This window comes from Enoplosus armatus, chromosome 13 (assembly GCF_043641665.1).
Source record: "Enoplosus armatus isolate fEnoArm2 chromosome 13, fEnoArm2.hap1, whole genome shotgun sequence".
NCBI classification, from domain to species: domain Eukaryota; kingdom Metazoa; phylum Chordata; class Actinopteri; order Centrarchiformes; family Enoplosidae; genus Enoplosus; species Enoplosus armatus.
In genome coordinates this window covers 4,096,900-4,111,336 of record NC_092192.1, presented here as the reverse complement: position 1 = coordinate 4,111,336, position 14,437 = coordinate 4,096,900, and the positions used below count along the sequence as shown (strand labels likewise).

General features: G+C 38.2%; 1 protein-coding gene across 1 annotated transcript; it reads left to right on the top strand.

The window, feature by feature from the left end:
• The first annotated feature begins 422 nt into the window (after nt 1-422).
• Nucleotides 423-14,090, top strand: mpzl1l (myelin protein zero-like 1 like). The gene is made up of 6 exons (XM_070918028.1): nt 423-495; nt 3,403-3,584; nt 7,665-7,875; nt 9,956-10,085; nt 12,980-13,085; nt 13,803-14,090. Exons 1-6 carry the CDS (start codon nt 423-425, stop codon nt 13,896-13,898), a joined length of 798 nt encoding a protein of 265 aa, XP_070774129.1. The 3' UTR covers nt 13,899-14,090.
• Nucleotides 14,091-14,437: the final 347 nt, after the last annotated feature.

Below are 14,437 nucleotides of genomic sequence, written 5' to 3'. Positions count from 1 at the left end.
AATCAACAGATTAATACATAATGAAAATAATCATTAGTTGCAGTCCCATACACGACCTCAGCCAATTACAGTAAACAGTAAAATCCTGCTTTTACATTCATAAATGAGTAATAATAATCTAATGATATATAATAACAGTCACAGGGGACATTTTTAAATACGTTTACTTAAGTAACATTTCCAATGCATAAGTATTTTTACAGTGTGGTATTAGTACTTTTACTTAAATAAAGGATCTGAATATTTCCTCCACACACTGTACAGTGAAAATGGCTGCTGCAAACCGACGATGCACTCGGGCACCTGTAGGGGGCAGCACTCACATTCAGAGCTGTATAGCCGCCGCTGCAATTTTCCACGAAGAAGAAACGACTTTTCGATAGAGGGTTTGGTGAGGAACTACTCCTGTTTACAACAACATAATGGAGCCAAAATGGTCAAATACCATCTGCAAGCGAGTTTTATTGACTGGATTTACGCTATGTATTGTATTAGGTGAGTGCTGAAGCCCAACTTGGGCTAAATTTCAATTTGGAAATGCTTGATTTTGAGCTTATTATTTAAGGTGGCATATCAGGTTAGCTAGCTAGCGATGTTATATCGCATCTCATGTACGGGAGTCACCTAACTACACCCCTTACCTCTGTTCACAGTCTTGCTAATTAATGTATCTTTGTTCACCCTCATAGCTGGAGACTTGATTTAACAGTACCGAAAATAGTTTTCTTGGGAATGTTAGCTAGACCTTCCCTGTACACACATCGACATAACGTTACAGATAACGTACTAAAGATTTGTTAAATTCACTTAAATCTGAATGAGAATTGGTACAGAGTGGTGGCTACCGCCCTTGATGGTGTCGTACTGTGGAAGGTGATGGTGGGACCAACCGAGGAAGTAACGTTAAATAGAGAGGCTAACACTGTAATATTGAGCTGAATTAAGGGTTGCTGGGTGTTTTGAGTGTATGCCGATTTGAAGAGTGTCTTCTAGTAATACAGAAAAGTGTTATTTTTAAGTGTTTGCTGTCCTGGAGGCTCTTTGGGCGATAAACAAAGCCACATTTAAGTGCCAGATTTTTGAATGACGGTGTTGTTAAACGTTAGACGGTCACTACGTGTCGTCCGGGAAAGTCGTGTAAGTTACTAAGCTGACTAGCACCCCATATTAATAGTGTCTACAGTAATTTACAGCAGGATATATATTTATTATTGGCATTAACTAACAGTTACTATTACTTTATTAACACACAGTGCCAACGCATCAGCTCTGTAGGAAGCCAGACTATCTACCTTGACTAGCTTAGCGTCCAAAACCTAAAATAACATCTAATTTCCTCGTTGGCTAACCTCTTCCTGACCAAGGTATTAAAGTTACCATCAAATATACATTATGCACTTAATGATACAAGTAGCAACACAACTGTATTTGTTTTATAAGAGTTTGTCTTAAGATTTACTTTAATTATTTGGATTGCCTCGTCTTTTAACTACGTGGTACTGCTGCTACCACTAACGTTATTGCTAATGGCTGGCTATCCAAACAGCACGAAGCTCTCAGCTCAAACATTTGAAATAATGGATTGCAACATCCTGGAGTTTGGAGACTTTCTGCTTTCAATCTCAGACTAACAACATCTGACAGGAAGAAATGGATGACAAACTTCCTTCCGTTTCATATTGTGAAATTATCTTCAACAGACTGGCAGTTTCTCCTGCTTTTAATGCTCAGTATTCCCTGGAGTCTGAATCTCTGTCTTTGTGCATTAGACAATATTTGGTCTAATTGCAGAAGACGGGGACTATCTACGCTAAGGTGTACATTAAAGTGGGTGTACTGTCAAATATTCCCTGTTCAGAGCTGTCCCGTACAAGTTATTAATCAATAAGCTGTGCAGTCAGCACACCTGAACAATCAAATACAATCTAAAGCAATGATTCTGCAACAAACTTGTCAAGAATATAATGTTGATGTGTTGTTCAGGATTGCCTGTCAGGTGTTATTTCTGTCAAATTTGTTGCACAAATGAGTTCAGATCAGTTATCATATTAAAACTGTTTAAAGAACCTTAAAGATAAAAATGGTTGTGTTTACCATCCAGAATTTCAAAACATACCCACATCTCTCAGTCTGAAATCAAAGCCATATTAAACCCTATCAGCTCATTTAGATAGCCCATGATCTGACCTTCACTGTTTATTTTGCACTGCACCACACAGGGTTATGTATGCGTTTAGCACACAGCTGCCCAGCAAAGAGTAAACAAGAAGTACCAAAACAACATCCAATGTAGCAACAAAACAAAGACAAAGTTTAGAAGGGACAAGGACAAATGGTTTATAATAATAATAATAATAATAATAATGACAATAATAATAAGTGGGAAATAATTCAGTAATTTGTGGGCACCTCCAAAAACACAGCTGCCAAACTGCAACAACCTGTAACCTCCGTTTTTCTACTGCCACAATAACTCAATGCTTTTTATTTGAGGCAATTAATTAAGTAATTTGACTTGAGGGCACAACTTAATGAATGTTTAATAATTTAAGGACATGAATTATTAACCTTTTTTTCTTGATATTAACCGCACACCATAACTGAAATGCCAAACATTCACTGCTTCGTGCTTTCTGTCTGGTTCCGAATGAGAGTATTTGCTGAGTAGTCTTCTATGACAGTAAATTCTTGAAATATTTCTTAATAAAATATCTGCCATTATCCAATATCCATTATCTTAGTGTGCAATATCTTTGGATGTTTGACTGTTAGTCGGACAAAACAAGACATTTGAAAATGTCATCTCTGGCTCCAGGAAACTGTGATTTGTTTTTCACTATTTATTGACCAAATAAATAGCAAATTAAAAGTGGATTTATCGGTAATGAAAAATAATAATTGGTGGTTTCAGCCCTGAGGCCGCGTTCAGACCGTCAGCCCTCTCATTCACTTCAATGATGCCGGTCCGTCTAACGTAGGTCATCACATGGACATCCAGTAAAAGTCAAACAACTTGTTGGCCAATCAGATACATGCAACGGCACATTCCTGGTTGATTACTTTGTAACGTAAACATATTTCTACTGTTAACTTTGTGATTGTTGTGACAAAAGATAAAATAGTTATAAAATCCTGTCTGTGAGTATTATAAACAAACAAATTAATCTGTTTCTCTAACTGGACTTCCTGGGTTGTATTTCATTGTCTCACTGGTACCTGAAACAACACACCCCCACCAACGCAGCCCGCCTGTGTTGTTTTAACACAGTCCCTGCTAATATGATGGGGCTGTACTTATAGTTATGTTGCACTGGTGTTCCCCACAGTTTTCCTCATCCCACTATACCATTCAAAAGTGCATTCAAAATTTTTACTTATTTTTATCCCCTCGTTTGTTAACAGTCACAAAACCTACATCAGCAATCGACATATATGCCGACCCTGAAGTGACGGTACAGAACGGCACCGTGGGAACCCTTCGATGCACCTTTAAGTCGAGTGAAGTGGTCAGCAGCTTCACCTCGGTGACCTGGAATTTTCAGTCGAGTCAGCCCGACAACAAGTACTTCAAATCTCCATACGTGGTAAGTCCTTGATGGTCTGTATCCGCCCGGGGAAGATTTCTCACAGCTCCAGGATGTTTTCTTGTGATTGTTTTATCTGTGCTAACACATGGAGAGAGGCTTCAGCTGCTCCTCAGGGTGGTTTCAATATACAATAGGTTACAGTTTCATTCTTAAATTTTTAGACACAATCTCAGTGCCAGGCATTTATTTATACAGGGTTCGTACAAAGTCTTGAAAATTTGGAAAATGTTAACCGTTTGTTTTGAAGGTTAGGAATATGCTTGAATTTGAATACATTCTTTGAAAAATGCTTGATTTTTCAACATAATCTGGTGTTTCATCGACACATTCACTCATGAAAACATAAAATCTTTTCATATTTGAAATGAAACGATCCCGTCGTCATATTTGTTTGTTTGTCTCCTGGCGTCTCAGCAAGCATTTAATAATCAGATCAAAACACACAACCAAAGTTGTCAAACATACAATCAAATATGAACAGCTGGTTAAATAAACAAAGTGACAATGTACATTGATTTCTGTGGGTATGAAGGAATTATCTAAATTGAAAAGTGCTTGAATTTTACTCTTAAAAAGCTGTACATAACACTTAAAGTCCTCTGCACTCTGTTTTTACTCCTGCGTCCACCTTGTATCACTGTGTATCTGTCATGTTTGTTTTCATGTGATTTTCATGTTTCCTTTCATCTATTTATCTTGTGTGTCTGTCGTGCTTATCACGTTTTACTGTTTATTTAATGCAGCACAGTGACGACACGAAGCTCTTTGGTAAACACTGGGTTTCAGACGAGAGCTGATTTTGTTTGTGGCAAAATGATTCATGAGGCTGGTGATTACCACAGATTCAAAGACATTTTCAAACAGTCAAGATTTACTGTCTCAGCTTCAGGGGACATAAGTAGTAGCACATATGGCTGTGATTCTATTAGTGTACTAATGTGAGACACTGAAGCGTGTTCATGTACAATATTTAATATATCACTAACAGTAGGTGCTCTGAAAGGTTCACGTTTAACTGTCACATTAAAGGAGTTTTACTTTAAACAGTTCATCTTAGAGAGCAAAGTCTTTTGTGCTGAATCCAGAAAGTGTGTGGCGTGTCGAGGACTACATATTATGTCCCATTCACGATGCGTACTCCTTTTTGTTTACAGGCTGGGTGGGGGCTTACCTGTCTGCTGTGATCTCCTGCAGTGCAAACATAATGATATAGCCGTAGGGTTTTTAAATTGCAGAGTAGTCTTGACAAAACAGATACACGCAGTCAACACTTGGACTATGTCCACTTTAAGCCGTTTGAATTTGTAAACGCATCTTTTTCTCTCAGTTTCAGCCCTCCGTTCAGACTACAACTAAAGTGTTTCTCCCCAAAAACTTAACTTTTCCAAAACTGTCTCAGAGTCTATGAGTCTTAAAACGTCAGCTCGGTGTTTCGGTGTGGTATGGTATTTATGAGGCGTGGATAAATCACCATTTCATACTCATTTACTTCTCTGACAACAAAAAGAGGTAAATATGTAAATGAAAACAAGTCATATTTTAATATAATTTCCCCTTTTTTTAAGTTCATTCTTGCTCTTTTTAATGTCTGCTACTGCTGGTCATGCTAATTCGGACCAATTAAGAGTGTCAGCATTCAACATCATTTCTTTTTCCATCAGGTCTTTGTTTGAAAGCCTGTTGTATTGTTGCATTCACATTTAATCTACACAAATGTAAACTCACATTTCTAACAACAGTGTGTTCTGAAGTTGCTTGACGCCTCCCAGACCCATATTCTTCATATATGTGTACAATCTATAATTTAGTCATCCAGGTTGTCCATAAGGTGATTTAACACACGACATCAATGCATGTCTGTCTGTCCTGGGAGAGGGATCCCTCCTCTCTTGCTCTTCCTGAAGTTTCGGACACTTTTGTTCCTGGTAAAGTTTTTTTTTTGGCAACTTTTTCGTCATCAGAATCGAAGGTCTAAGGGCAGAAGGTGTCGCACGCTCTACAGATTGTAAAGCCCCTTGAAGCAGATTTGTGGGCTTGACAGTTTTTCCTAACTGGAACTTCTGGACAGTCACGTCAGTGGTGGGCTGTCATTTCCGGAGTCCAAGTGTATGAGAGAAGCCACTGTCTCTTTCCTCAGCCTCTTTCTCAGACAGAGGTGTAACTCTGTGACACTCTGCAGAGTAACGCTGCCTCTGTAGCCTGCGTAGACTCAGTCGACTGCGCGGCGGTGAAGTCAAGAAGACAACTTTCTAACCTTTTCTGTGATCTCTCATTTTAAATGTTGATATAGGCGATGATGTTGCCATTAACCTGTATTTATATTGATTTTGTCAGACGACATTGCGACCATAAAATAATGACTTCCTTGCCAGATTTTGGCGGTGATGCACAGTTTTGTTGATTGTCAACAGAGGAGAATTCAGCAGGTTTTCTGTTGTTTTCACGCCAAAAAATGGCGTAATGTTGATGTAGACTCAGTCAAGCTAAACAGATGCTGGCAGGATCTGAACATACATTTGATAGTTCAGTGCGACATCAGGCTCATGAATAACAGGAATTCCTTCTCAGCATTCGTCCTGTACTTTAATGTGAAAGTGATATCAAACCGGACTGCTGACTAAAGCTATATTAAAGCTATCCTCTGACTGCAGGAAACAATTCATTAGAATAGAAATTGTTCCTCATTCAGAGCTCTGTTTACACAGCTGACACTGCTGAAAGTAACAAGGTCCGTGGCTTCACAAAAACTCTGGCTTCTGTATGAACCAGAGCCAGATTAGTGTTGAGGATGCTTCAATCAAATGTTTTTATTTTTAACCGTGGCACTCTCAGCAAGGGCAGGTGTGTGAAAGAAGAGTAGAAAGACGAAATCCTGATCTTCATTTACTCCAACAAAACAGAATATCAGAGAGGATCAGGCTTCGACTTATGTTATGCTTCTGCCCTTGCTGAATTATCTTGACTTGATTATGCACTTCGTTGTTGTCCTATAAAGACAGTAGCCATGTTTAATGTCAATGTGGTTTGAGTTTTAAGAATGAAGGACCAATTCTGCAAGAGGAAGCAGGAGAAGTTCATGGCTGTTCTTCATGTTCTGATTATTAACAACTGGCTTTGATGATGTCCGTGTTTCCCATAAAGAACTTTATGTTGTTGTGTCATGCAGCTTTAGGCCTTTTGACGTGTCAGAGCAGGAAAAGCACAGGTGGAAATAATAAACACATGCTTTTCCCTGCATTACAAGTCAAAATATCTGCTGTGATAAAGGCCTGTTAGACTGAGTAGTCTGATTCAAAAAAATGTGATAGAATGAGTGACTATTTTCATAGGAAGTACAAATCTAGTTAGTTAGTTTAGTCTATAAAATGCCTGTTTTAATTTCTCACAGTTGAGTTGATGTTTTCATACAACTTCTTTTATTGGCCCAAATGTCCAAAACCCAAAGATACCAATTTACCATTAACCTTGTGTGTTGTCGGGTTTGTTTGCCCTCTGCAGCCGCTGTCTGTACTCAGCCAAAGATTGTTTATAAGGTAAAAGAAGCATCACTCGTTTTCAGCCCTCAACAGGCTCCCGCTGTGGTGTGACTTTACGGCTCATATCCGGCCCTGAGTTGGCAGCCAGTGTGTTTCTGAAGTTCTCACAACGTCTTCTCTCCAGTGGGTCGCTTCACGTCAGTTTCAGGAGTCCCATTCTTCCAGTTAAACTTTCATTCATATCATATAAATAATTTAAGGTTACCAGCTTTATAGTTTTGAATCAGGACCTTCAGTTTTTGGATCAGGAAGCTCGTGAAAATTAAGATGTGCCGACATTTAGAAGGCTACAGCTGTTCAGTGTGTCGGGTACATATTTAATTAACATTTAAGTAGATATAAGTGTTGGATCAGACTCGTTATTGGCAGATACACAATATTAAAGGACTCTTTAAAGGAAATACTTGATTGGGTCAAAGAAAAGCATAGAATCTTTATATTTGATGGGCTGGAACAAGGGGATTTTTATACATGAGTGAATTGTGTCAGCTGAATAATCTCCAGTTTACACAGTTAAACCTGATTTTCCTTCTCTTTGTAGATTTTCTACTTTTTCAATGGGAAAGAATTCCGGGGAGCAGATGAGTTCAAAGATAGAGTGCAGTTTATTGGAGACATAAACAAGAGGGACGTGTCGATACAGCTGAATCCGGCTCAGTTCAGCGACAACGGGACCTTCTTCTGCAACGTGAAGAACCCACCAGACGTGATGGGAACAGAGGCCAGAATAGAGCTCAGGGTCGTTCTGAAAGGTGAGCGCACAGATTTCTCTCCAAACTGAAATCATATGTTTTTCTGGACATCAATTTAAGGAATACTTATATAGATTGTGATCACACGAGATGCTTTTTTTTTTGTCTTAAAATGCTGCTGCATTAAGTTTTTAATCTAGTTTTAAACTAAACTAAACAGGATTACCTTTTTAAACCTTCTTTAAATCTCATCTCTAAACCTACATCATCTCCTCCCGAAAACAAATGTTAAATGTGAGAGACTGCAGTAAAGTTAACAGTTAACCATGCTGTGACGTGAGCAGTGCACTCATGGTATGAGAAACTTTCCGTCTGACAGGATGTAAAAGGAGTTTATCTTGGTTACCGTGGTGTTGGAGGTGTGCCTGTTCTCACAGACAGCAGTAGAACCGGTTACCTTCATGCCGCTCTTTATTTAATCGGCACGATGTGGCTGCTTCGTGTGCTGCTGTATTTAAAACTGGTCCACATGTGCTGTAAGAGGCGCTTGTTGTGCACATGAAGCTGTAGAATCAGAATCAGCTTTATTGACAGTATGTGTAAATAAACAAGGAAGTTGACTCTCAATGCAGAACAATTTACAGGAAAGATTGAAATAGACGTTCAGCTAAAAACAAACACAACGAAGCTGAACAAAGATATGAAAAATAAACAGAACGATACAAAAAGTTGCATATATAAAATATATAAAAACATCCAGTGTCTCTATACAAATCAAGTGTTTCTGTAAATTGTAAACAAGTAGTGCAAATGAATAAATATGGAGTGGGTAATGTAATAGATTACTTTATATACATGAAGTTGGTGGTTATGTACAGTATACGTGTGTATATACAGCGTGCAGGATTTATAGGTACGTACATGTTAAAGTATGTATTTGAAACTGTGAATATTTGATTTATAATTTGTAGGTAAGTAGCCGCTGTTCGCAGTTCTCTTGTTAGCGCCTACCAGAGCAACCGCAGCGCTAACCTTGTTCCTGTAGCTGCTTTACAATAACAGCATCCATCTTATTTGCCTAAAGAAAGCTTTTAATGTGAAATGCGAGCAGCAGGAAGGGTTGGTTTTAAATTGCGGCTCTAGTAGAGCAAGATGATGGAAATTGAATTACTTTTAAACTGAAATGCTTTCTGATGGACTTGTAAACCCGCAGAGATCGATGTGTTGGTGACACGCTAATTAAGTTTAAACTGACACTTGACACGGTAAAAAACGTGGGTTGATTTGGATGTCCAGATTCACGCAAATATCAAACACATTTTGATTAAATTTGCCTTGTTCTCACTCTTTTTGGGTACACAAATAATACCTGCTCCATAACCCTCCATAACACTCCTAACCCATGCCATCCAGCCAATCAGAAGTGAGGATTCCCAGGGGTCATGGTATAACGAGGATTAAGCTTGAAGTACTTCTTGTTGGCGTAGCGCCTCCAGTAGATTTCCTAAGTTAAAGTCTCCTCACACAGTGTATTTGCTCTGTGAGGTCTGGTGTCGTATAAAAGCCGTTCCAGCAGGTGCATTCTTTTCATTTGTTTTCAGTTGCATGAAGCCCACATGTGCATGTGATGGCTTGTTATCGTTCTGTCTCACTGGTGGTTGCCCCAGCTTGTTCTATATCTAGCACGCTTGGCCAGGAAGCAACACAGTGTCGACACAGGCGACGTCTGTGGGTTTGGGGAAAAAATACCAGCGATTCTTTGCAAGAGCTAAAATAAACACACAGATGTTTTGTTACTGCTGGATGGCCAGGTATCAGTGACACGCCCAGCTGTGCTTCATACCTGACCATGACTAAAACCTGTTTTATTTATATTAACATAATAAACACAACATAAAAATGTGTTGTGAAAGACATTAAAACTTTAGATTGAGAATTTACATGTAAATAGTATAGTTTAAATGTAAATAGTTTTATATCTTACTTTTCTGTGATGTATTTGTGCGTATAAATAGTGAAAAAATATTTTTTACAATCATGAACTGTTCTATAATAATATTTTGAGTGGTTATCGCTGAAGATGTGTACATTTTTATAGACTTTTTTCTTGCATTTGTGTGTGTGTGTTTGTCGTGTCCAGAATCTCTTCCTCAGAGCAACACCGCCGTTATAGTCGGAGCAGTTTGTGGTGCTTTATTTCTACTCGTCATCATCGCCGTAGCTGCCTGCATCGTCATGAGGGTGCTTCACAGCCGCCATGACTATGAAGGGTGAGTGTGCCGTCTTACTTGATTCTACGTATATTACAGGTTAATATCGATTCCCAAAATAACAAATAGGATTCAAAAAGTAATTTGAAGTCCACGAGAATGTTGTTACTTTACTTTAACCCCCTTTAACTATTTAGCATTTATAAGCAATATATAAACATTTAATGAATGTAGTTATAAGCAGATAAAAGCGTTTATTAATATATTTGTCAACAACTATAAATCCTCCCATGGGCAACCATAATGGAGGCTGGTGTATAAACAGATAATGAATGACAATATAGTAAAACACAGTATATATACAATATTATAATATAATAATAATCACTGAAAATATCCTTCATATTTGAATACGAGTGTGTTATCAACTATTTATTACATGCTTATATACTGCTTATGAATGCTAAATACGGGGTGTGAAAATAAAATTACAATATTTAGGTACATTTTAATGCCAGTTTTTATTTTCAAGTCTTGTATTTGTTCCACTGTTAAGATGGCATTCATTTCTACATAAGATTTTTGACTTTGCCACGCGGAAAACACCAAGTGGAAGAATTTGAACTGTATTTACAGCTACCACAGAGGTAAAACGAATTATAATTAGTAATTTTAATAGGTAAATGATTAGTGGAAATATGTGTGACATTAATCCTCAAAGAAAATAAAACTCACAAACTAGTTTAATAAGTGTTATTTTACCTCTCAAACTAAGCTAATATTAGATTGTCCCAACTATAGATATTAATTTAGAAAGATGATGAGGATGTTACATCATACACACCTCTTGGCCAATCAGAATTAAGTATTCTCTGTGGCTATTGGATCATTCAGCTTCATTGAGTCAATCTACTTGGTGCATGCAGCGTTAAGTGCTCACATTCAGCCAGTGCATCTCATGTACGATGAAGTTTTCCTCTGTTGGATTTTACGCCTCGTGCGATTCAGCTGGTTTTTCCTGTAATATTTTACTCCTTCAGAGATTGAATCATCAGACCTTAACACCTCGCTAACTCTTTCTGCATGGGAGCAGGGTTCACTCTCTCTCTCTCTCTCTATCTGTGTGTTAAGATCTGATGTTGTTACTAATTATTAATATGTTTGTTGAGGACGTGGTCAAAGACTAGACTTCCTTTGTGTGTTTGAGGTAGTTTGACCATGTCTACCTCGCATGCTGCCGTCTCTCTGCCCCTTCATCTCGATGGGATAACCACATAATGACCCATAAACGTGAGAGCTGTCGGAATTAGCATTAAGATTTAATCTAGAGCAAGAAAACAAAGCTCCTGTTTGTCTGCTGGATGTTGGACGGTTTGAGCCTGTGAGCTCCAGCTGTCTTTGGGGTTGCTGCTTGCACTGGTGCCAGTCACTTTCCTCCATTACTGTGTGTTAACGCAACTGATCTCACAGCAACGCAGTCTGTTAACATCACTGATTAACAGTGAGCTTATCAGCATGTCGTCAAGTCATCGTTCATCGTCTTTTGTCACTAACACTAAAAACTAACCACTGTCTTCCTCATCTGTGTTCCTTCATCACCAGATTTCTTTTATTTTAAAGATGCAAAATGTTTCGAGGCATCACGTTGAGTTCAGACACCTTGAAATGTTAAGACAAAAAGCTCTTTATTACTTCCAGTGAGGTGAGCTGTTTGATTCATATGTCAGTGGACTGATGGAAGAATTGATCCAAGTACAAACCAGCTAACAGTAGGGCTCCAACTAGCGATTATTTTCATTACCGAATTATCTGCAGATGATTTCCTCCATTAATAGATTCTTTGTTTGGTCTGTAAAACATCATAAAATAGAGTAAAATTAACATTATAATGTAAGACTTCCAAGTTCTTTAATATCGTTTGATCTGATACTTTATTTACTTAAATATTGATTAAATCTTAAACACATTGAAATAGCAGCTGTAGCCTTCTTTATCTGACATCCTTATCCTCATTTTTCTACTTAGCTGCTTAATCGAAATACTGGAGTCTTGGTTCAAAAATATTACATTTATAAACTTGAATTATTGATATGATATGAGTGTAAGTTTAACTGGAGGAATGCAACTCCTGAAAGTGACATGAAGCCAGAGCGAAGACCTATGAACTGTATAAACTACAGAAACAATCTTTGTCTGAGTACAGTTGTCAACAGAAAAGTAAAATTTTAAAGTAAAGAAAGGATCTGCAGTATTTAGCCGATACGATCATCGTCACAGCTCTAGTAAAACTGGTAAAAGCGGCAAATCTTCACATTGCAGAAACCATCAAATGTGTTCGAAATCAGCTTAAATAATGAATATCAAAATAGTTGCCAATAAATTATCTGTCGCGCTGATCATTGCAGCTTCAGTTATTTTTGATATGATAATTGCTTTCTAGTGCAAAAAATCACATATTTAAAGTTTCATTAAACAGTTAAATAATGATAATTATTAACAAATAAACGTAAAAGCTGGTGAACAGATAAGAAGGTGAGCGTTTAAAAATAAAAGAACCCTGTAGTTTTCCTTTAAGTCAGGACTCATTTACCTGTGAAACCAGTATCTACTACAGTACACTTTAATCTGTTCACACCAGGAAATCGTTGTCCTTCCTCCAGAAACGTTTTACATTATTTTAAGTGTGTATCATAAAGGTATTTATCATAAAAGTACTTGGAAGCTGCAGCAGCAGCACCAGCCTGATATCATCTCCCAGAGTCTGTCACTGCTTTCAGGATCTCTGCCAAACCACTGGGAGCTGCCATTCACTTTGTTTGCATCCAGTGCTTCATGTGCTCACCTCTCATTGTTTTATTTTTGTCTCGTGTCCCATTATTTGTTTGTTCGTCTCCATTTGACTGTGCACCAATGGTTGCTCGACATCGTGGCAAAACCGTAAACCACTAAAATAGATGTACGTCCTTGGAAAGCGTGAGCTCTCAGGCTCCGAAGCCACGAAAGAAGGTGGAGTCCAGTCTGGAAGGCTCCAGGTCTACCAGTCTCTCGGGTCCACTACAGGTAGGAGCTGGGGGACAGAAAAATCCACTGGCTGCCACCATTTCACCCGGAAAATGTTGCATTTATGTTGTTTAGCCCAACGGACTGAAATAAAATACTTCAGTACTTAATAATAATAAAGTTGATTTATATCGCAAAACAAAGTGCAACATGATACAAAAGCAATATTTAAGATCATGTAGCAAGAATATTAACGTATAAAAACCGTGGGAACACAAAGACACTTTTATAGAAAACACGTATTTGCTTTCTTGCAGAGTTAGATGAGACAATTGACAACACTCTCATGTCTGTATGCTACGTACTGTATGTATCGATTAGCTTAACTTAGCGTAAAGACTGGAAGCAGGGGGGAAAATGGCTCGTTAATTTGCTGTTGATTGACTAATCGATTAATTGACTAATCGATTCAGCTCTACTTTTTACAGCTGTGTGCAAGAGAAGGCTAACTTGGTGGCTAATCGCTAATCAAGCCAGCCAGAGTCAAACTCCTTTTCATTGTGTAAAAATTGAACAAATCAGAAGTTCGACTGGAAAAATACCAAAATACTTATTGTTATTATTATTATTACTTGTCTCTTGATTTATGTTTAACCACCTGTGTGAGTTTAAAAATGACGTCGCCGTTAAAAAACAAAGGTCCTCTGCATACGTCGAGGTTCCCGCTCTGATGTGTCTTTTACTGACCGCTTCCCGCCGTTTCTCGTTATGTTTCAGGGCCCGGTGATATACGCCCAGTTGGATCACTCAGGCAGCAAAAACTCATTCCATAAGATGGAGCCAGTGGTCTACGCTGACATTCGTAAAAACTGAAGAGGAACTGGGGACCAAAAGAATAAATGAAACACAGTAAAGTATGAGACCTCTCTATCAGCTGCTCTTGGGAAGGGTGGGAATATTTCAACAGGGACAGAAATTGGTGCAGTTTCTTTTTTTTTTCTCTCTCTCTCTCTCTCTCTCTTTTTTGTCCTCTTAAAGCATGATGCTGTTATATGATAAAGTGATGTCTCCATGTGGTTTAAGCAAAGAAACACTATAGTGAACACTACATTACTCCATCACATCAGCATTGAAAGCATCTCCAACAAAGGGATCAAAGTAAAAATCAGAATGCCTTCATAGATACACTATATTGCCAAAAGTATTGGCTCACCTGCCTTGACTCACATATGAACTTAAGTGACATCCCATTCTTAATCCATAGGGTTTAATATGACGTCGGTCCACCCTTTGCAGCTATAACAGCTTCAACTCTTCTGGGAAGGCTTTCCACAAGGTTTAGGAGTGTGTTTATGGGAATTTTTGACCATTCTTCTAGAAGCGCATTTGTGAGGTCACACACTGATGTTGGA

What these genes read in the sequence shown, in the direction of transcription:
- mpzl1l (XM_070918028.1), top strand. Translation starts at nt 423, where the DNA reads ATGGAGCCAAAATGGTCAAATACCATCTGCAAGCGAGTTTTATTGACT. An exon ending in GCTCAGGGTCGTTCTGAAAG is followed by an intron (nt 7,876 to 9,955) that starts GTGAGCGCACAG and finishes TGTCGTGTCCAG; the next exon opens with AATCTCTTCCTCAGAGCAAC. An exon ending in GTCTCTCGGGTCCACTACAG is followed by an intron (nt 13,086 to 13,802) that starts GTAGGAGCTGGG and finishes GTTATGTTTCAG; the next exon opens with GGCCCGGTGATATACGCCCA.